The sequence below is a fragment of the Trachinotus anak genome, unplaced genomic scaffold (genome assembly GCF_046630095.1).
Source record: "Trachinotus anak isolate AG129_WGS33_773 ecotype Australia unplaced genomic scaffold, CSIRO_AGI_Tana_v1 ptg000005l, whole genome shotgun sequence".
In the NCBI taxonomy this organism is placed as follows: domain Eukaryota; kingdom Metazoa; phylum Chordata; class Actinopteri; order Carangiformes; family Carangidae; genus Trachinotus; species Trachinotus anak.
The window spans coordinates 12,463,993-12,487,127 of record NW_027273856.1 but is presented as its reverse complement, the minus strand read 5'-3'; the positions used below and the strand labels follow the sequence as shown (position 1 = coordinate 12,487,127).

The 23,135-nt window shown below is 43.3% G+C and overlaps 1 protein-coding gene across 4 annotated transcripts; it reads right to left on the bottom strand.

Moving 5' to 3' along the window:
- Positions 1–3,677: 3,677 nt before the first annotated feature.
- Positions 3,678–19,016, bottom strand: cep85l (centrosomal protein 85, like). 4 transcript variants are annotated; one of them, XM_071478370.1, is made up of 13 exons: positions 18,654–19,016; positions 14,482–14,646; positions 12,751–13,610; positions 11,403–11,488; positions 10,596–10,713; positions 10,324–10,491; positions 10,085–10,237; positions 8,561–8,712; positions 7,740–7,857; positions 7,599–7,649; positions 6,074–6,178; positions 5,683–5,863; positions 3,678–5,584 (listed from the first exon to the last, which is right to left on the bottom strand). In XM_071478370.1, exons 1-13 carry the CDS (start codon positions 18,697–18,699, stop codon positions 5,418–5,420), a joined length of 2,370 nt encoding a protein of 789 aa, XP_071334471.1. In that variant the 5' UTR covers positions 18,700–19,016; the 3' UTR covers positions 3,678–5,417. The 4 variants fall into 4 exon arrangements, with proteins under 4 accessions (XP_071334471.1, XP_071334470.1, XP_071334472.1 ...); XM_071478369.1 differs by having other exon boundaries at positions 8,561–8,715; positions 18,654–19,015; XM_071478371.1 differs by having other exon boundaries at positions 5,683–5,866; positions 6,089–6,178; positions 8,561–8,715; positions 18,654–19,015.
- Between the last annotated feature and the right edge of the window lie 4,119 nt (positions 19,017–23,135).

Sequence of the window (23,135 nt, the reverse complement as noted above, 5' to 3'; positions counted from 1 at the left end):
CCCCTACTGGCAAAGATCTGGAAAGTTACATATATGTCACACTGGGCGTTTATAGTAAATGTATTCCTTATTTGAAAATAAATCAGCTTGACAGTTTTTTTTGTTCAGTAACATATATTTGTATTTTTATTAGCATTTCCATAAGATACAATAACATTCTAACTTTAATGTTCAAGTTTAACAAAAAAAATATTTGTGTGATTGGTTTTACAACAAAAAATGTGCAAATTGAAAACGGTTGCGTGACATGTTGTCAGCCACGATGGGACACCTTGTGTCATTTTCCCAGTATGCACGATTTCCCGGTAGTTGGCAAAGACCCATTCGCAGGTAGAGGCCAATCAGTATTTCCAGTTCTTTAACAGTGGTGTTAATGTTGTTGTGACGTTCTGATTTTTGTACACGATACAAATTTGTTTGCTCCTTCAGTGACTCGAGCATTTCTGGTGTTATGAACTTTCTGAAATACTCCAGGGGAGTAGAAAGATCATCTGGAGATCATCTGGAGGCGTGACACTTTGGCCTTTGAATGTGCACTCAGGGGCTTCAAAAGGTTTTTTTCTCCAAGAAAATTTTTTTTTTCCTTGGCCAGTTCCTTGGACAGTTTCTTTTACAGTTTCTTGTACAGTTCTTCTGTCAGTTCTTTGGTCAGTATTGCTGCCCTGGGTTCATGTTTGTTTGTGGTACTTCATCTAAATCATTTGATTCACTGTCTGAATCACCACACCCACTTGACTCATCACTCTCCATGTCTTTTTTGCTGGGAGTGTAATCTGGGTCTTCAGGGTCTTCATCTGAGCTATCTTCACATCCCTCAAAGTCACTGTCATCTTCAAAGATGACATCTAGTGCATTCTGAACACTGTAGCATTTGGCCATACTACAAAAAAAAAAAAAAATTAATAGAATTACATTGAATTAGGAGCACCGTAAAATCGTGTTTGTTTTACCTACAGATATTCAAAAATTGTTTTGTAACATATATTATTAATAATTTTATAAATTTAACGTTGTTATATTTGTTTAAATGTGCTTTGAATTGAACATTTTTCTTATTGTAACAAATACGTCACATCATATTTTCCACGACTATGTTATGGTTAAATATCAATGTCACCACAATGTTGTTGTAACTTGTTTTATATCAATTTCTTCAGGAAATGTTGTCAGAACATGTTAAATGTAATATTTTACATCTTATTTAAGTATCAGAATTGATAAATCGGTTGAAACATACCTTTAGTTACCAAAAATAAGATGTTTGAAATGAGATGATTTGGTCAGGTGTGTTTACCCTGCACACGGCTATCTTGAAAATGGTGTCATGGGTACCCAAATTCACAGAGTGTCATGTGACTGCACCAGGAAGTTACGAACATGTCACTTTGGGGCCTAATGAGGTAAAGTCAAGGATAAAGCTGTGTGAGAAAGTTTGCAGGACATTTAAAGTCACGGTGACACCTGTGTCACAGTGGGTTCTTATGGGTTAAAGTACAGTGACAGAGGAGAGGATCGTAGGTTTGTAGCTAAGCTAACATGTTACCTGGTGTAGCATTTGTAATTAATCATCAGTCCAAATAAATCTACTCTGCTAGAAAACTTGTGTTTGTCCTTGTCCTGAGCAGGGGCTGTGCAGGGACACACAGGACAGACAGCTATCATGAGGAAAGTGGCAATCAACTCTGAATATCACAGTGTGGCTCACTTGTCCAGGATAAGCATTAGCATTAGCAGCATGCAGCATCTCCAGCCTTCAGTTTAATATTATGATGTTATGATGTCACTCCTATGTGTCTTCACTTTGACCCAGGTGTCATCCACACACCTAAACCAGTGACTGGGAGCAGTTCCTGTGGAGATCGGGGCTCTGCTCCCCGCATCTTCCACTAGAGATGAGCTAGTATTAGAGACAATGGTGAGCCCATGGCATTCCTCTGTCTGTAGAAACCCTCATTATACAGGAAATGGTCGTAAGGGACCCTTTGTGGTCTGGGGTGAGGTTGTGCTGTCCTGTTGGAGATGTTTCCTCACAGTCTTTCCTGCTTCAGAGGTGGGGATGCATGTGAAAAGTGAAGTGACATCATAAGATACCATGGTTACATTTGAGTCCAGTTTTATTTTTTCTAACCTTGTTGGCAAAATGTGAATTTATGAAGTGGTGTTGGGTGTTGCTGACCAGAGGAGCTGGGATGGTGGTCATTCAGTGTTGTAGGTTTTAATGCTCCCGATGATGGGTCTGAGTGTGGCTCCTTCAAGGGGTTGTTGTCTCAGGGATAGATCAGATTATAAAGTCTTTATTGGTTTGGTTTACAACAGTAGTCAACACACCCGATACACATCATAGATAGATAGATTAATACAATAAACGGAGAAATGAACCAAGTTAACATACACTAGATTTGATCATAATAAGTTACAGTAAGATATGAATCACTAAGGCTCCATCAGTATTAGTTAATTGCAATGACAACTAGGTCAACAACTTGTCCAAGAACCCAACAGCTGATGGGACCTTTGCCCTCTGAGTAGCTCTGACCTGATAAACCCAGATCATTCAAGTTAGTGCCAGTGATCTTTTGGCAAAGTTTAACAGTATTTCCCAGCCTGTTAGTGTGAACTACACTGAGGTTCCCAAAACAACAGATCACTGCAAAAGTTAAAACTGACTCAATAAAAAACAAAGAAAAATTTTTTAAGAATGATCTGTCACATCCCTGAAGAAGAACAGGCTCTGATTGGCCTGTTTGCAGATGAAGTCAATGTTGGCCTCAAAAGTCATTCCATCATCCCGAATGGTGCCTAAGTACTTAAACTGGCTCATTGTCTCCACAGCTGTAACATTAATAAGAAACGGTGCCGTGATAGGCAGAGTATCGTATTTTGTCTTTGTGGAATGTGTTTTTGGAACTATAAGACTGTGGCCCTGGGTAACATCTTCAGGCCACTCACTCACTGACTGTACTGCTGTTCGGTTGTGTTTGTGTGACTCCATTCATGAATGTTTATTAAACTCAAGAAAGACAGCTGACGCGTGAAGATCTTCTTTTTCAATTATTGAACAAGGTAAAACATTTTTGCCACCACAGCCCTCAGTCCAAAGACATGCACATTAGGTTAATTGGAGATTCTAATTTAACCCTAGGTGTGAATGTGAGCATGAATGGTTGTTTGTCTCTGTATGTCCAGCCATGTGATAGACTGGCATCCTGTCCAGGGTGTACCCCGCCCTCGCCCAATGTCAGCTGGGATTGGCTCCAGCCCCCTGGCCCATGGCCCTGTACAGATAAGCAGTATAGATAATGGATAGATGGTGAAATGCACCTGTCTCACCCTCTCTTTGAGCAGCTGGTTCTGAGCCTTCTCCAGGATTATCTTGTTTTATTTACAGTGCAGTCCAGGTGTAAACTGTTGGGAATTATTCTGCATCCCTAGTTGAAAAGCAGGTAGACCTACTCTCAGTGGTTTGGTTTGCTTCTGGTTTATATTTATGGAAACTGTTCATTTTTTAATAACCTTTCAGTATGTTTGATTTTCCTCGGTGAATGATAAGTGTTGTTCTGCTGCAGGTAATCTCTCCCTATTAAACTTCCTGGAACCAGCTCCTTGTTGACCATCATCATTTTTACTGTGCACATTACACTGACTCTGACTCCAGTTTGTAAGAATCATACACATAATTCTTTAGAAAAATAATTTTATTTTCCATTTGAACAAATATGATCAAACCTCCATGTGGACAAAACCCTTGTTTAGGAACATGGCTGTAAATAAAGATACCTTTGGCATTCATACATTTTGGCAGTAAAACTGAAAGAATTTCTTCTACAAAGGAACAAACCATCCAGTGGCTTGTTAAATCACCTTAACTTGTACAGAGCAACTAAATGTTACAAACCTGTTCATTCATGCAGACAAAACATTTGACGGTTAGTTTGATAGCTCGAGCTCGGAATTTATTTATAACTTTCCTGGTTGCACATAAGACAAAATCGACGAAAGAGCACGTGCTCTTTCAGTCTCTGTCAGACTCTTTGGCTGATGCTTCATCGCACTCGAGGCGACCGGAAACAATAAGCTCTTCAAAAGTGACAAATGATAAATAATAAACGACATGATGCCTGTACAAATAACTTCTGAACATCACCTGATGAAATCACTTTAACACCACAGCTGCACAGTTGATATTGCTTATTAAGACATTTTCATTCACAGAGATAAGACTTTCTAACATCTGTCAGTGTCATTATGTAGGGAGAGGTGCAGGAGATCCACATCGCTGAGGTTGGATGTTTGAATGTCAGTCTGAGCATGTGCTTACACAGTTTGCCTCATAGTTTCTTCACATTGTTATTTATTATTGTTCCACTCTGAATCTTTCATTGCTTATTTAGATGTATAGGCAAATAATACAAGTCTTCATTGAATTAAACCATTGAACTAACAGGTATCTTGGGTCGGCTGGGGCGGCACTGACACTGACTGTTATGGTGAATGTTACCAAGCAGCTGTATATTTACACATCTGGCAGAATCAGAAGCCTATTCTCTGACACGCGGTTGTTTGATCCATTGTCAGGAGGAACACGTTGATTTTTGTCAGATCTTATTTCCTTCAGTTGTGTCGATGAATCTGAGGATGGCCTCACATCCTTGGCCGTTATCCAGCAGAGGCTGGTATGTTGAACTGGTCGAGCAGGAGTCGTGGTCATTTTCCAGCTCACTAACTTCCTTTTACAGCTGCTGGAAGGGTCTCACCTCAGTGTCTCAGAAGTGGCCGTGTTGCTGAGTAGACTGGTTACCTTGACAACCACCACTGTGCATCTTCCTTCAGATGGTGACTTCTGTCTCTTTGGAGCGATGTTGGTGCCATCCTTTCCTGGATGCTGAGCTTGCAGGGTGAGGGTGGCTGGTCCACCTGGGCTCTGTATCCACTCTGTATCTGCCAGCTGCTGCTTCAGATCCTGTGGCTGTGGGGAGGTGGACCTCTGGTACCTGTTCTGGTCTTATTGTGAAGTTCAGTCCCTAACCAGTCAGACCAGTTCTTCACCCACTTCTCCTGAGTGTCCAGCTGTGTTGTGTTGTCATCCTCCTTTCTCCAGCTCAGTTCTTCTGGTCTACAATAATTGCTGAGTCATGATTGTAATGTTTATGCTGTTTGCAGTGGTGTGATGCAGACTACTGGTACACCACAGAACTGTGGGCTGCGGCTCAGGGCAAGCTCTGGTTCAGTCCACAACCAATGTGAAGGCCAGCTGCTCCATACAACATCACATCCTCCATCATCCATTAGGGTGACACTTGTGAGGTAAGAGCTGCATTGGTCTGAACCATATAATTCTCATGATTAATATATGTCTCTGTGTGGTTATGTATGCAGCACTAACAGTTAAAACACAGTGCGTTAGAGCAGTGCTGGTGTCACTGGGAGACACAGCTGTCACCCATGTACTGAGCGTAGCGGTCTGAGATGCTCCTCCTCAGCTCGTCAATGTCTCTCCTCAGCTGACCCACCTCCAGCAGCTTCAACCTCAGCTCTTCTTCTACCACTGCTCTGCAGTCGCTCTCCTCTGCCGATACACTCAATGCTGGACAGAGACAGCAAAGCACAGAAAGTTATCACTGGGTATGTGATGTGTGTGTGTGTGTGTGTGTGTGTGTGTGTGTGTGTGTGTTATCCACATACACTTCATGCCCAGCAGCAGAGATAGGTTGGGCTCTTTCCCCTGCGCTCTCTGAGCCAGGATGTTGCAGAGAGCCTGGAGGTCCAGAAGACACAGGGACATCTCTTTCAGCAGCCGGCCCACTTCTGGCATCTCCAGGTGGGCTAGAGGATGCACCAACAAGCCTTCATCCACCTGCCGTGGCTTCTTAATGGGAAACAAAGACACGTACTTTAGTTTCCTCCACATATCAATTCTGTGTTGACTCAACTGATCTGAAAGCAGTTTCAGACCCATAATGGTGGGTGGTTGGTGTAGGAAACATACAAACATCTCAGAGCTGTCACAGAGAATTGACTGAAGACATCAGTGTGGATTTCATTTTTTTTTTAGAAATCTGTACAAACTAACCACCTTCTCATGGGATACCTGTGGTGGGGCTCTGGACTGGGGGGGCAGGCTCTCCTCCTGCTGGCGATGAGACAGGCCTCTCTTCTTCTGCAGTCTTGTACTGGTGGCCTGACAGAGCACAGAGTGCGACTGTGAGTCTGATTTATTCTTTACAGGAAGGACACACAGCTTGTGTTGGTGTTGTGGTTTTACTCTGTGTGTTGTGGTTTGTAATATACACTATTAAATGGAGCCACGCACAGACAAGCTCGCTACATCAATGATGATGATGCAGACAGTTTGGACACATAATTAATTCGATAAAAAAGTAACTGGTCTCAAACATTTGGCCTCAAATGTCTGAATTCATATGTGCACTGTTGGAGAAATTAACTGTCATCAAGCTGAAGCAGAGCGGTGAGACACAAAAACAAGGAGCTAAAAGAGGCTAAAAAGCTCCACAGCAGCAGCACCTTTCACACATTAACAATTAATATTCAAAAAGTAATCAAGTGACCCATTGTTAATATTGAAATATTGATTAAAGCTGATTTGAAGTGATGGTTAGTCCGTTTGGGAATAAATACACTAATAATCAGTATTTGATTCCTTCCCAAGATTTCTTCCCAGCCTCAGTGAAATGTCTACAGGAGTTAGCTTAGCTTAGGTTGGCCTAGCACAAAGCTAAACAGCTAGCCTGGTTCCTTTTGGAGGTACAAAGGCAAATGCTAACATGTTATCTTGTGAATATAACATAACACAATACAGAGGCTGAATAAGGTCTTCTCACAGCACTTTTTATGTTAATGATAATGATCGAACATTCAGGACTGAACTGAAAACAGGGGAAGATCCGTTTTTTTCTTCTCTGTATGACGGGGGACAGAACACTTGTCGTCCATTTTTAATGCTCCAGTTTTTGTCATGGACGTAATCACTTGGTGGGGAAAGCAGACTGGGATAGTACACAGGTATGTGATGTGGTCTGGAGGTGATAACATCAAAGGTCCTATCACTGGTTTATTACAGTGATAGGTCTTAACATGAGGGAAAAAAACATTGAGAGTAGTTGTTAAACAATTTTTAAGATCTTTTATTTTATAATAAAATCTTTTCAACGAATTGTACTGTTTCGCAAATGATTGATGGCCTACAGGTTGGAAACCACAGACAGAGACATGATGATGTGACACATCACTGAGTGTAAACACTTCTCTCCCTCAGAAAAACCATCAGTCACATGTTGCCTGTTTCCTGTCCTCAATATGTTCAATCTGTAGTTTCTTGCTTTCACTCAAATAGTTATTTTGATGACCACTTTAACATCTACGTCAGTGCTCGTTATTATCCTCTCACTAATGTAGAGTTTGAGGCCCCTGCAGCATGCACTGTACAGTCCAGGTGGGTGACCTGTGGTGAAAGGTGATTTGGGTCACCTGTGTTCACCTGTGGTCACCTGTGGTCAGGTATATTTGAATAAGACCAACTTATGAACTTATTCTGTTTTCAAGAATGTGATCCAAATGTGTGGATGAGTTTGTTACCTTACCGTTAGCTGCAGGGTCAGTCTCTCAATCTGTTCTTTCTGATGCTCGATCAGCTGGAGGTGGAGCAGAGACAACACGTTAACGGCTTTTTGTCTTTGTGTGTATGTGTGCATCTATTTGTGTGTGTGTGTTTGGGATGCTACCCTGCCACTGTGGTCTTGCTGCTCCAGAAGTTGAGAGTTTTCCACCTCAAGCCGCTTCAGGTCTTGCACAGGCAACCTGACCCCGTCATCCAGACACTGCTGCACCTTCTGCTGCAGGCTGCCCCAAGACAACACATGACGCCAAGAGACACGGCCGTGTTAGACTCATCTACTGTAGGGGAGTTTGTTCCGACTCAATGCAGCACAGTTACAGTTTATCTAAAGACGGTATTGGACACACACTGTGAACTGTGGTGAAGCTGTAACCATGAGAGTTAAAAATGTTTCAGTTTGACTCGTCCTCATAAACGTACATTAGACAAAAAGAAGCTGCAGAAGAAAAACTGATGAAGCTCCTGGAGGTTTTCAGATCAGAGTTCCAGCTGTCACACACAACACACACCCAGAGAAATTAGCATGAATAACACAAGGTGAAAATCTTCACTATGATCAGTCTGAAAACACAGTAACTCCAGATCCACCACTACAACACTCATTATTATTACCACTGTTATCTATTATTTTTATTGAGAGCACCATTTCCTATAGTATATACAGCTGTTCCTGGTCTCTCTCTCTTTTTCTCTCTCCTCCCTCCACCCCCTCTTAAACCCAACCGGTAGAGGCACACCCCCCCCACCCTGAGCCCGGTTCTGTTGGAGGTTTCTTCCTGTTAAAAGGGAGTTTTTCCTCCCCCCTGTCACCAAGTGCTGCTCTTTGTGGTACCTGTTAGTTTCTCTCTATAATAAAGTCAGGTCTGACCTATACAAATAAAACTGAAAGTGAAATGACATCAGGACAAGTGTCAGCTGATGATGCACCTGTGCACAGATGTAATCAGCTCCTTCTCTCTCCTGGTCTGCATCTCGATCTTAAAGTCCTTCTCCTTCATCAGAGCACAACCTTCCTCCAGGCTCTGCTGCAACTGACACACCCTCTTCTCCAGGTTCTTAGCTTTCTGCTGGACCTCCTCCTGCTGAGCACACGCACATGCACACACACACACAGATGCAGCATGTGAACAGTCAAGGCAGGCAACTGCTTGGGGCTCCAGCCTGTTAGGGGGCCCCCGAGGGTTGACAAACTGGACTCTACAGCACTGTCTCCCCTTTAACAACTAATGAACGAGCTGTGTTGCAGACAGTTTGTGTCAGTAAAGCTGCACATATGTAGAATTTTTTAGTCTAAAGCTAATTAAACTAAAGTGACTGTAAGTAACTATATAATTAGCTTCTTTTTTCAAGCAGCTGTTTGCCAAATCTAAAACCTTTATGAAACACAGCATCTAAATCTAGTGAGAAAATCACTGTTACCGGCAGCGCTTAGTGTTGATGAGCACTGGACTTATAATGTGGGTTATTTATAATGAGACAAAGCTGAGGTTATTTAGTTATTTATTTAGGTTTTTATTGTTCTTTTTAAATCTATACTTTGAAAGTTACAATTTTTTGCATGTTCTTTATATTTGAATCTATTTTACAAACTTGTTGACGTGAACATTTGAAATAAAAAAATGTTTAGATTTATTAGATTTTCCATTGGTGTCAGATTATATATATATATATTATATAAAAATGATGAACGCTGATTGATGACTGACACTGTGTGACAAACATCACTGATTTATTGACTGATTTATTAAGTTTTACAGACGACACATATCCACAATGATCTGGAACAAACACTGCTCATTAATAGAAGGGTGAGGTGTTTATGGACAGACTGGACATAAATGTTGTCACAGCCTGAACTTCACAGTAAAATCCATCCATGTGGTCGATTAAACTCCTATCAACTTTTACCATTTAATCATTCTTCACTACATTTCAAAGGCAACGTATTTTTACTTCTTTACATTTATCTGACTATTGGTCATTTTACAATTGAAAGTTATAAAATCAGGGTGCACTGTTATCAATCCAATAATCCAATGGTCTATACAGTTTAATTCTTCAAATTAGCACCAGTAATAATTTAATAATTAAAAAAAAAAGAATTATGAAACATGTGCCTTTATGTGGAGAAACAACAAGTGCTCCAGTTTGAATTTATGGCCAGTTTGCCACTGGGTTACAGGTTTACAATTACATGTTAATTTTTATTTAAGTTAAATTCATAATTAATCAAAAGTAATGGGTTTTTTTTCCACTGTACCAAGAACCTGACAAACCAAGGATTTAAAACCGAGGTACATACCAAAATGTGACTTCTACGTACCATTATATCCCCAGTGACACGGAGCTGCAGGAGACAGGTGGAGTTTACAGAAACACCCCTCTGTGGCACTGGCAGGCACATAGCCACAACCTGTGTGTGTGTGTGTCTGTGTGTGTGTGTGTGTGTACCTGCTGGGCCTGAGCCTGCACCTCATCCAGTGTTGGTAGGTCAGACAGGTATTTCTCCAGAGTCTCTATGCGTAGCTGTTTTTCTTGGCTCTGTTCACTCTCTCTCTGACACTTCTTCTTCAGACTACTGATGTAACGATCCCTCGTCTTTATCTGTGGACAAAAACACCTCACAGTTAATACATGAGACAAAGTGCTCCCTGTGGGTCATGGCGCTGTGTCCTGGTCATGCTCTGCACCTTCTCCTCCAGCTTTCTGATGTCCTCAGTATATTTTTGTGTGACTTGCTTGAATAACTCGTTCATGTGGAGCACTTCCAGTTCAGCGACCGCTAACTTCCTGCCAAGTTCCTCATCACAGCACAGCCTATCAGACGGCTGCTTGCATGGTGTTCTCATTGCTGACTCCTATTGGACAAGCAGAATTTTTATTAAGAAAATATTTGATGTGTGATCATCAAAAGATGGATTTGAACATGCTCATTAATCACAGCGGTGCAGCCATGAGTTACCTTTGTGTTCAGGACGTGGGGATCATCCAACCAGCCTCTCTGGCTCTGCAGGACCTGCTGTGCTCTAAGCTCATTCTCTCTGATCCGGGCATGGAGCTGCAGGATCTGCTGCTTCTGTCTGAAATGCAAAATCCCTCCTGCTTACAACACAGTCACCTGTACATATAGTGCAGGTGCAAAATGGTTTTTGAGATCATACAGCAGCTGTTTTATTTTAAACATAAACTTCAGATAAAATAAGATCTGAGTAAAGAATATGATTAAAAAAAAAAAAAAAAAAAGGTTTTTAAGAAGTGACATGGGCTCAGATTGTGTGAATGAATGCTTGCCACAAACCAGCATGCACTTTACTCTCGGCTCCGCACATGCCCCGCCTCTTTGTCCATATTTGGATTAGCTGTGTTGTTGTTTGTGTTGTTGTCTGTGTTGTGCTGAGAGGTGGTTGTTTGTTGAATGTTAGCAGACTCCATTTCTAAGCTAGCATTAGCTAGTGTTGCACTCTGTAAGGGAAAGGCAGCATCGAGTGAGCATTAACGTCACATCAGTTAACGACATGTAAAGTGCTTCACATTAATTATTATCTTCATTTCCAGGTTCACACTCTGGGCTTGAAGCCTTTCAGACACAGTCTGTCGTCATGATAAGTCCTCCATCATGAAGGTTCTACTGATCAGTTTGTGTTGACACTGATTTTGAGCTATTGATTTGACTGGATGGTCATTAAGTAGATGGAGATTGTGGTGCTGTTGAACTGTATTGTGTTACACAAACAGTGTGTCAAGTGTTTGTGTGTGTGTCCTGCAGTACCTGTCTATCTCCAGTTCTCTCTGTCTCAGCAGCCCCTCTTTGACCTTCACCAGAGTGTTGACAGGAAGGGACGTCCCCGTCAGCATCTGAGAACAAACAAACAAACACACACACACACACAGACACACACACAGGTAGATAATGACATAATGTAGTGATATCACTGCGTTGTGTGTGATTGAATGAGTGATTTCTGTCCACATAAACCTCCAGGAATGTCAATTATAAGCAATACTCTAAATTGATACTGGTCATGTTAATGATCAATAATTGATGGGATTGCTATTATGTTCTTCTTGGCAGCCATTTTTTTTATTAGCAGCAGCGTTTGTCGTAAAAACTCCATTCAAACATGAACTTGTGCATTTCGATGGGGAGTTTCTGGACACTACTTTTCTCAGTGTTACATCTGATCATTTCTGAAATATTCAACATTTGAAATGAATCGATGTTAGTGGATGTTCAGTCTTCTTTCATACAGAGAGACACCCAAGCATAGAGTCTCCCAGAATTTGAACTATGACCTTCAAAGTAGTAGGAGTATAATCCAACTGCCCCACAGACTGCAGTGCAAATTAAGAACCAGATTTTCAGAGAAAAGCAGAAATGTCCTGTTTTTGTAACCTTCTGTTTCTCCCAAATTTTGACACCACAAACAAACAGTTGGTTGGTAAAACCTAAGTTACTACTGTTGCAGTTATAGTTCATATTATTTATATAATTTGTTCACTTTTGTGAAACCAATTTCATAATTGAGAATTTATTTGGGTTGTATTTGTTATTTGTACGTTGTTTTATTTAGAATAAGCAATAGGACTGTTATTTTGAAGGTTTAAGGTTTCAAATTGTCATTAGTTGACCAATTACAAATCACAGCTCACTGGGGTTTTACCATCAGAGGAGGGGCTGCTCATTTGCCCCCCTACTACAAATATAGACTTGGTTGAAGCTCACCGCACGCGCACACGCACACACACACACATTTACACCACTTGACAGAGGTCATTACATTGACCCAGAGTCATTTGTGTAACAAGATAAAACCAACCAAGATGGTGACTGTGAGGATATGTAGTATGTGAATACAAAAAAAAAAAATGTAATCACATTTTTTGAGAAACCATCAATCCCACTGGAATTTCTCCACAAACTGTCTTGTCGAGTTAATTGTTATTCTTGTGTAAAATATGAGAATATGCAAGCCCTTTTATTTTGACTCCTGTTACAGTTTTCTGTCAGTGTGAGGGACATTTACTGACCAAAATCACAGCTTAAAGAGAAGAACTGTAATTCTTTATTCTCCTTCCCTCTTTCCTCTGCTTCCCCATTATTATAACACTCCTCTCACCTGGTTAAGCCCTGGTTCCTGCTTATGCCCCTGTTGCCATGACATAGTCCCATCTCCACAACAGCTCTCTGTTCCCATAGCACTGATCTGTCCAGGGTCACTTCCACGCTCAGCTTTGGGCCTGTACTCCATCTGCTCAGTCAGCCACATCTGGGTGCGAACAGCAGGCTGGATTGGGGAGCCTCTGTCAGTCCGGGGACCCAGTGGTGAGTCTGCTTGTTTGGGTAAACTGAGGCCATAACCCTGTCCGCCTCCCCGACCCAGCTTAGCTTCTGGCAGAGCACTATAGTTCATGTCCAAACTGCTGTGTCTTACTGGCGAGGACAGAGCTGAGGAGAGGGACAGGCCTGTGTCCAAACCAGGGGATCTACTGCTGTGGTTGTACCGGTAGCAGGGGCCTGCACCGGGTGAGCGCTGCAGCAAGCTATGGCAGAGCACGGAGGAAGACAAAGGGAGATAAAGGTCCACGTTTGTACCAAGTGGTTCCTTTCTGTACCCATATAGCAGACCTCTGTCAAGGGAGCCTTGTGAATGTGGGTTGTACTGATATCCTGACGTCCTTGTGGAACTTTTATCAGCCCCAGATGACAACTTGGTGAGAGAGGACCACCTCCGGATGGGCTGGTGGTCTTTCATGTCCAGACAGTTTGGTGGACCCAGGTGAGACATGGCCGGTGGAGGCAGCTGGCAGGACCTGCTCCAGTGACTTGTGCTGCTGGGTGAGGATGGTATTCTAAAACTTGTGTTGGGTGAGGAGGATGGGGACAGCATGATGTGGACAGTGGGGACGCCATCATCATCCTGGCCCAAGTGATGCTGGGACAGTGGCTGGAAAGGTGTGGTACTGGAACTGGAGTCGTCTGTGTGAAGACATAGAGATGAAGACTGTCATCATCATCATCATCATCATCATCATCATCATCATCATCATCAGCACCACAGGTATATCAGTCAACATTACAACATAAAGTATGATGGATTGTAAAAAGCAGAACATAAAAAACAACATGTGAGAAACTGAGGGGTCTGAATATTTTCTGAGTGACTGTTTTAAAAATGTGAGGAATGAACATGAGTATTTACTGCTGACCCAAGTCAGACAGACACAGACCATATAATGCCGTGATCCACTTCATAACAAATCCAGTTATGTGCCACAAAGTATCACAAAGCTGGTTCACTCTTAAACTGGGTAGATTACCACGGTAACCAGTGCTGCATGCCTAAGATCTGCTGTATCCCAGTTCAGGGGCCTCGTCCTTCTAAAGGTTCCCTCTAACATGTCCCTCATTTCCAGGGAAACGAAGGAACCAATGAGTGGATCCCTTACAGCCCAAGATTCATGGTGTGCCTCTGAAGGATCACTTTTCAAACACAGAATAATGTGGATGCAAATAAAACAGCAGCTGAGGATAAGTATGAAATCCTCTGTCGACCAGACCATCTCATTTTAGTTTGGCCTTCACAGTATGTGCTGTCTTTGGAGGCCACACCTTCACAGAGCGCGTCCTCCGAAGGATGGGACACAGCTGGTCATTAGTCTGATTAGTGTCATGACAACATCAATAAGAACCAGGAGATTTGAGGAGAACTAGAAACACTCAGAGTTGGTGAAAAAAGAAATGAAGCAGCAGCTCCAGTGCTGGAGGTTCATGGAGAAAAGCAACATGGGAGTTATTTTGTGATTGTGTGTCTGCGGCAACACTGTAATAAACAGACAGAACATCTTACCTTCCACACTGTCAGAGTAGTAAGTGCCAATGCCAGTGTCACCACTGTCAGATACTGTGCTGTGCCGGCGCCCACCACAGATACTGATCTCAGGGCCAGGGGGGTTGCTGTACCAGGTTGACTCGTGGCCCGGGACCCATCCTGGAGAGCCACCGCTACTGGAGCCTGAACAACAATTTTAAAAGGCTGTTACACAAGTTATTGAGTTACAAAGAACGGGGCTCATCAGGTGGGCTGATTACCAGTATCTACACACAGAGAGCACAAGGCCAATTCGTCTGACCAGTTTGGTTTGTTCTCAAAATTTAATTTACATTTCTATGTTTCTGTAGTTGGGCTCAGAAACTGGAGTCTAAGTGGGTTTAGACCAAAAACAGCCCTGTGGTAAAACAACACAAATGGTTGTGTGAGGATTGGTGAGTCTGAAGGCTTGCACAGTGGTTAATAATACTCTGAGACAGGATTTTACATGATGCGACACTGATCCTGAGGTGAACAGCAGAAGTTTAGTGCCCCCATTACAAAGTAAGAAATGTTTCAACACACCTTCTCACTGGATTATGTTGAGCAACAAATACAGGATCCTTGAACCTTACTCAACTTCTGCCAGAGCCCTCCACCCTCTGCATACATGGAGGGTGCTGTGTTGTTTTGTTTGTGTTTTTTTTCCTATTGAATCAAGACAATAGTCTGCATCTCACCTCTCTGTTCACTCCGCCTCTGACACTTTATTTGGGTTGATGTTGGTGAAACTGAGATGTCCATTACCTCATGTTACGTTACATGACAATGATTCCACTGACTTATATACATTTAGGTAAAATCTGGTAAAATAAGCATGGCTATCTAGAGATGCACCATATAGGCAAACCTAGAAATGCTCGGGGCCCCAAAAAAAATTGGGAAAATGGGTCCCCAAATGGCCCCTCATATTGGCAAATTTTGCAATGACTATAAATCCCCCTACACCTCCTATAAAGACACCCAAAAACTCCCTCAGAAGGGCCCCTGATGATTTGTGTGTCTGTCCAAGACAGGATGTTGCCAGCACTTCTCATAGGCTCTCCTGGGGCTGCTCACCCAGGAAGATTAAGACCCACCCAAATAGATTTTGGTTGTGTGAGGTTGTCATGTATGGTCAGTGTGTTACCTGCAGTAGATTCAGATCAGCTCCAGTTTAGAGAAGCAGCCTGAACACAGCACACTAGCAGAATGATGAGCTGCTGTGTTCAGGGCCATCAGAAAAAAACGTGTTTTAGACACTTTTAAAAGACACGCACTGAAACAATCCAATATCTGTTTAAATGTTTGCTTCATTTAGAATATTTTCAGAGCTTTATCTTCCTGTCAGAACAGCACTTTCCTTTGGTACTACATTTCTCTCAACTGCTTAACTACTGTATTCCTACGTACAAGTGCACCTACGCCGCTCACACTGTAACAGTTTAAATCAGAGTTATTATTAAAAATCAGTTTATTTCTTAACATACTGTTCATCTTGAGTTTGACAGCATGTAAGGTTTCCATTGCACAGTTATCTCTTAGACTCAATAACAGAGTGATAGATATCAGGACACTGAAGGTAAAAAATGGACTGGTAAATGGACTGCTTATATAGCGCTTTTCTAGTCTTATTGACCACTCAAAGCACTTTACAGCGTGAGCCGCATTCACCCATTCACACACACACACAGTCATAGAGCACTTACATCTACACATGGAGTGCTTCTAACATTCACACACACTCATACGCTGATGGGACAGCCTCCTGAGCCACAGCCGCCCACAGGGGTAACAAACAGGTAACAAACTGCACAGCACTGATCCAGTGAGCATCCAGACAAATTTGTCACCCTATCTGGAAAAGTGGCAGCTTTGCTTCTAGAACAGATGAGCTGATGAGATCTCATGTAAATTACACACTGCCTGAATCGCATAGCACACACACTAACACAACACACATTCACACCACACATCTGCTGCCTGGTGACACTAGTTTTTGTTTGGCCCCTCACCTGACATCATCAAACTGCTTCCCATACTGGACAGCAGCTGCCAGAGACCAGAGCTTTAAAAGGTTGAATAATGTGTCCTGTCAGGGTCAGTAAATCAGTTTTCTCAGCTGTAACTGTCACCGATGGAGCCTTTCTTCACCAATTATGGTCAGGTTTCCCAATGTGGTTTAAAGCATTGGCCATTTCTGAAGCCCACCCCGACTCCAGCTGCTTATAATAATCATGTTTTCAGCCTCTCTTCCATGTTGCATATGGATGTGTGTGATTTGAAGGAGATGGCGCCTAATTGCCTGTCTCCCTCTGGCCAATGGCAGTAGGGAGAGGGGGGTATAAAAGCCGGTAGGTGTCACCGGATTTCTCTCTTTCTTGTGGAGGCCGAGGGTACGTCACTTCCTATTGCCTCATCCCTGTCCTTCTGTCGGGGTCTGCAGGGCCGGATTGGGTTCCGCGGGTCTGTGAGCTGCGCATGATTACTGCGGGTCGCCGCTGCAGAAACAGCAGTCTTGGGTCCTTCCCCTCTCCTGCGTGTGTGGACAGAGGCAGCTGGACTGGTAACGGCTTTACTGGGGGGGGAACGACTGTATCGGCTACTTTCACTGCCCGCTTGACCACTGCTGCTTTGCCTACGGGAAATTGTTTTGCTCACGGCGAATTGCTTTGCTTATAGAGAAATACACTGATTTTAGGGGATTCCCTCTCTGGGAATTACCGTACTTTGGGGACTGATTTGTTCTGCCGCACAGCTTGACCTGTTGGAGCCGAGCACTGTCAATCCGTTTCGGACTGCCTTGCCTCACGGAGGGTTGTCGGCCCCCGCGGCATTGGTCGCTTCGGCCTGGCGGCCTCTTTAAGTCGTGTGTGTGTGTGTGTGTGTGTGTGTGTGTGTGTGTGTGTGTGTGTGTGTATTTTGTGGTGTGCGTTCACTGGCCTTATGTGAGTGTCTGCATGCAATTAAATGTTTAGTTGAGTAGTTTTGTTTTGTGGGAATTTAAGTTGATTACAAATTGCAATTAACAATTTTGGTTAAGTGTGTGTGTGTTGTGGTTACTTTTGAGCATGTTGCAGATAATGGTTATTTGTCAAAGTATGATTCAGTTTTTGTATTGATTTATTTACCTAATTAACTTTTTTGTATAGTTACGTTTGATTTTGGTTTTTATATATTGTGGTTTTTTTTTTTTTACTCTTTTGATTGTGTTTGTCCTTTCAGGGGTTGAGACTACGGTGGTGGACGTGGTGTCCTCGGTGGCGGTGTCTCCTGTGTGTGAGTGTGTGTGCTTTCACCCCAGGTTGATCTTCACCAGTGTGTGCGTGTGTCACGAGTGTTTGGGGTGACTTTCCCGGGACCCCTTTTTTACTTCTTGGACCCATCTCCCTACTGGTAGACCTCCACCCTGACTGGTCCCCCTTACTTCCCTGGTAACATCAGTGTGGATGCTATGGGATTCCTTTTATTATTCGATATGTTTAATAAAGTGATTTTGTAACTTGACCTCGTCTCTGCCCCGTTGTATGACGGATCTGAGTGCCTTTAAGATTATAATAGTTCCCTGGGTGAAGTTCCCAGGGTGGCGTTGTCTGGCAACACTAAGCTGAGGTTAAAGTGAATTAATTGGCTAACCTCTAACCCTGGTCGCCACACTAATATTTCCTCATCAGGCTGCAGTCCTATCGAGTCAGGGAAGGAGCTAATGAAGGTTGTGTTTCTCTCAGTGTGTGGTAGCCTATAGTTCCTACACTATACATCACTTTGATTATTGGCTGAGTTTACATACATTTGTTATATTGAGGTATTTATCAACAGCGTATGTTATGTAAATAAGTATTAACACCAATGATTATTTTGTATGGATTTGGAGCTCGTCACAGCTGTGGCCGGTCACTCACTCCCTCCTTCAGCTGCAGTAATTACCTGTCTCTATGTTCCGCTGGATCACCTAAACACCAGCAGAACAGCTGATGAACCCAGATGTTTGCAGAGGACGGGTTCGTGTACCTTGAGGCTGTGTGTGTGTGTGTGTGTGTGTGTGTGTGTGTGTGTGTGTGTGTGTGTGTGCTAGCTGCTCTGCTGTAGCTGTAGCTGCTCTCGGCCTTCAGGACACAATCACTGCATCCGGTTCGCTCATAGCGTCGGCATCGCGCAGACCGTTATCTTACCTGTTTTGTTAGACTCGTATCCATCTTCCAGGTCTCTGAACCACATTCTGAGGTCGGTGGCTTTTGTATCACGGCGGGGGGGACGGGCGGCAGACGGATCAGAGGACAAAGGGAAAAAACCAGGCCAGAGTGTGAAAACACGGCGTCCGCATCATTCAGGACGTCACGGAATAAAACACTAGAAACCACGTGAGGAGGTCCTCGGCCTCTAAACCAGTCTGTCTGAGAACGGAAGCCCTCCGCTACACCAAACCTGTACGTCCTGGGCTAACATCCTGAGTGGAAGTGATCCCAGCAGACTCCTCCTCCACAGTACTGCCAGCACGGCACCGCATTGACCGAGGGCATTCATGTAGCTCCTCACTGCAAAGTAACGGGGGATTCTGTAGATTCTATTCTTGCAATTACGGTATAGTCTCTCTCTCTCTCTCTCTCTCTCTCTCTCTCTCTCTCTCTCTCTCTCTCTCTCTCTCTTCCCCCCCCCCCCCCCCCCGTGTGTATAATGACGCTGACAATTAATTCTGTAATTCAGTTATTCTTATCCTGTGGTCTAGTGTTTTATATATTTCACTGTTGATTAAGAATAAGTGTCTAAATTTAAACCATCTGATCATATTCGACACTTCTATTCATTCTGCAGCAGAGGGCTATGTTTACACTTATGTCGTCATTTCTATATATGTACATACACAATGAAATATACAGTAGGCTATGTAAAAATTATATGTGAAATCTATTTATATTTGTAATATTCAATATATACACACACACACACACCCCATGGCTTGAGGTAGATCAGTATCCCAAAACCACAGGATCTGTCATGTTTGATGACCAATTATTATTCTCTGACCATGTTGCATCCATCTCTCGGTCGTGCCACTTTGCTCTATAGAACATCAAGAAAATCAGGCCTTACCTGACTCAGTCCTCCACCCAGCTCTTGGTCAACCTCAGGTTGAACTCCAGTTCCTAAATTTTGAAATGTTAACTCTAACTATAGTGGAGCTTAGCCCCTGTCCTGTTAGCTTTAGCTGGGAAGTAAGTGTGAGGAGGATGAGGTGGGTGAATATGAACTGTAAAGTTGAACTCTTTAATCTTCACCTCCTGTGCTGTCATTCCTTAAGCTGCTTACCTGCTCTGGGTCTAACATTTTCTGAAGGAGAAGTTTCACAACAGCAGTTTTAATGCCTAAGCAAAAGTTAAAGACAACAGTGAGTGATTCACGATTGTTAGCACTTAATTCTAATAAGTCTAATAAGAGTCTAATAGTATAGTTATTATAAAATAATACCTTCTGTAACCGGTTAGTGTGTAGCGTTGTGTGCGTTGTGTTTGGATAAAGAGGCCAAAGCCAGGATAAATGCAAAGAGGAGCCACTGAAACTGCAGGTGAGTTCAGAGAGTTCAGACTTCATTGGAACTGAATGGAGCAGAAGGAGGGAAACTGCAGGCTGAGGCAGGTGAGTGTTAACACAACAAAGACACAAAGTAAGAGACAGTTTCTACTGTAAACTGAGCTGAAGATGATTCAGTTATTAGACATATGTGAAGGAAACAGAGAGAAAGCAGAGACCAGATTCATAAACTCTGTGTAGGTTCATAACCAAAACTCAGTGACAGAAACATGCACATGCACACACACACACACACACACACACACACACACACACACAGTTAATCAGATATATGAAGCAGAGCGCTCTCATGTTACTGTTTCATCAACCTGTCATTGTGAACACGAGCCTGATCGCCACCTCCACAGTTTCAATAGATGGATTCAGACACGCCCACAATCAGCTGATTTCATATCAACTCCTGTGTGTGCTCCACCTGTCTGTAGAGCTGTCAATGAGCAGGACAGAGAAGAAACACAGTATCTCCATGTTGGAGGGGACACTTTAATGATTCACACCTCTGAGCCTTTAAACTGAAGTCACAGTAAAGATTAAAGCAGATACAGACACTGTTATTTTGAAAAGTCAGCAAACATGTTGATGAGAACCAGACAGTTGAAAGAGCACAATGCTGAATTTAAACAGAGAAGGTTCTCAGGAGGAGACCTTTACAAGAACCCATCACTGAGAGTAATCAGGAAATAAATCCACAACATTGTCACATGGGAGGAGCAGTTTTTCACATGTCACCAGTTGAGACCTGAGCTCAGCGTTTGCTTCAGTTCATGTAGGTTCACAACTAAACAGAGACAGAAACCAGACCGCTTTAGGACCAGGTTTTCATTCAGCTCAACACTCTGCACTTGTCTTTCACTACTGTCTCTCTCTCTCTTCCTCTGGTGTCTGCCCTCAGGCTGACTCCTGTTACTGAAGGCATGCCCTCTTGAGGTGGGTAGCCAATCAGAACAGAGATGAGAAGCTGTGACATGTTAGTGATGAAGAAATGTCTTCATAGAGGGAGGAAGAGGAGTGGTGTCTCTGTGGAGGAGCAGCTGTCCTGCTGTGCTCTGTGTCAGGACGTCCTGAAGGATCCAGTCTCTACCAGCTGTGGACACCGGTTCTGCAGACAGTGCATCACCTCATACTGGGACCAGTCTGGGTCTTCAGGAGACCCCTCCTGTCCCCAGTGTGGAAAAAGACCCAGAGGAAGTAGGAGACTGAAGGCAGCCAGTCAGAGCAGCACTGTACAAAGTGAGAATGAACATTTTTCTGCTGATGTCTTCATTTCTGAAACCAGGACCTGTTGTTTTCTCCAGTGTCAGTTGTTCTATCACACAGCACTGACATTTCAGATGATTCTAAAAACCACAACATTGCAAAGCCTTTCTTTGCTGCTCTTTAGTTTTTCTGTAGTTGATGAAAATAATCAACAGATTCTCAGATTCTCTTTCTTCAGTCTGACATTGTCTCTTCTCTTTCAGCAGATAGTGGTCTGCAGGAGGTTTTAGATCAACATAAGATCAGTCTGAGAAGCAGATGTGAACATGTGACTGAAGGAACTGATGGAACAGGAAGTGGAACCCTCCTCAACAGGATCTACACTGAGCTCTACAGCATAGAGGGAAAGAGTGAAGAGGTTAATACCCAACATGAGGTGAGGCAGCTGGAGACAGCTTCCAAAATGAAGACCCTCTATGATGCTCCAATCAATTCAATTCAATTCATTTTTTATTTGTATAGCGCCAATTCATAATATACACTATCTCAAGGCACTTTAGAGGGTAAGGTCGAGACCTTACTTTGTTGTAGAGAAAAACCCAACAGTTCCCACAAAGAGCAAGCGCTTGGCGACAGGGGGGAGGAAAAACTCCCCTTTAACAGGAAGAAACCTCCAAAAGAACCAATCAAGTGCCACGACATCTTTAAAGCCTTACCTGACCAACAGGGACCCATCAGAGTGGTTCTGACCAACGGCGTTGCCGGTGCTGGAAAAACCTTCTCAGTGCAAAAGTTCACTCTGGACTGGGCAGAGGGCTTGGAGAACCAAGATGTCAGTCTGCTGGTTCTGCTTTCGTTCAGGGAGCTGAACCTGATCAGAGAGCAGCAGCACAGTCTTCTCAGGCTGCTCCATGTTTTCCATCCAACATTACAGAAGGTCACAGCAGAGCAGCTGGCTGTCTGTAAAGTTCTGTTCATCTTGGACGGCCTGGAAGAAAGCAGACTTTCACTGGATTTCAACAACAGGGAGGTTGTGTCTGATGTCACACAGACGTCATCAGTCAACCTGCTGCTGACAAACCTCATCCAGGGGAACCTGCTTCCCTCCGCTTTCATCTGGATCACTTCCACACCTGCAGCAGCCAATCAGATCCCTCCTACATGTGTTGACAGGGTAACAGAGGTACGAGGCTTCACTGACGCCCAGAAGGAGGAGTACTTCAAGAAGAGATTCAGTGATGAAGAGCTGTCCAGCAGAATCATCTCACACATCAAGAAGTCCAGGAGCCTCCGCATCATGTGTCAAGTCCCAGTCTTCTGCTGGATCACTGCTACAGTTCTGGAGCACATGTTGACTACAGAGCAGAGAGGAGAGCTGCCCCAGACCCTGACTGACCTGTACTCACACTTCCTGCTAGTTCAGACAAAGGGGAAGAAGCTCAAGTATGATGTAGGACATAAAGGGAAGAAGAAGAAGAAAAAAAAGAATAACAGTCCACAGGAGCTGATGGGGGCTGACAGGGAAGTTCTTCTGAAGCTGGGGAGGCTGGCGTTTGAACATCTGGAGAAAGGAAACATCTTGTTCTACCAAGAAGACCTGGATGAGTGTGGTCTGGATGTCACAGAGGCCTCGGTGTACTCAGGACTCTGTACTGAGATCTTCAAAAGAGAGAGTGTGATCTTCCAGAAAACAGTCTACTGCTTTGTTCATCTGAGCATTCACGAGTTTCTGGCTGCAGTCTACATGTTCCACTGTTACACCAACAGAAAGGGAAGGGTCCTGGAGAACTTCCTGGGAGAAGACTACAAACACAGGGACTCAACCACAAAATCTTTGCTTAAGAAGATTTCTGGTATGTTTGGAAACC

Coding starts and splice junctions, on each gene's coding strand:
- cep85l (XM_071478369.1), bottom strand. CDS start 18,699: ATGTGGTTCAGAGACCTGGAAGATGGATACGAGTCTAACAAAACAG. Junction 13,611..14,481: donor CTACTCTGACAGTGTGGAAG/GTAAGATGTTCT, acceptor GTCTTCACACAG/ACGACTCCAGTTCCAGTACC. Junction 11,489..12,750: donor AGGAACCAGGGCTTAACCAG/GTGAGAGGAGTG, acceptor GTTTGTTCTCAG/ATGCTGACGGGGACGTCCCT.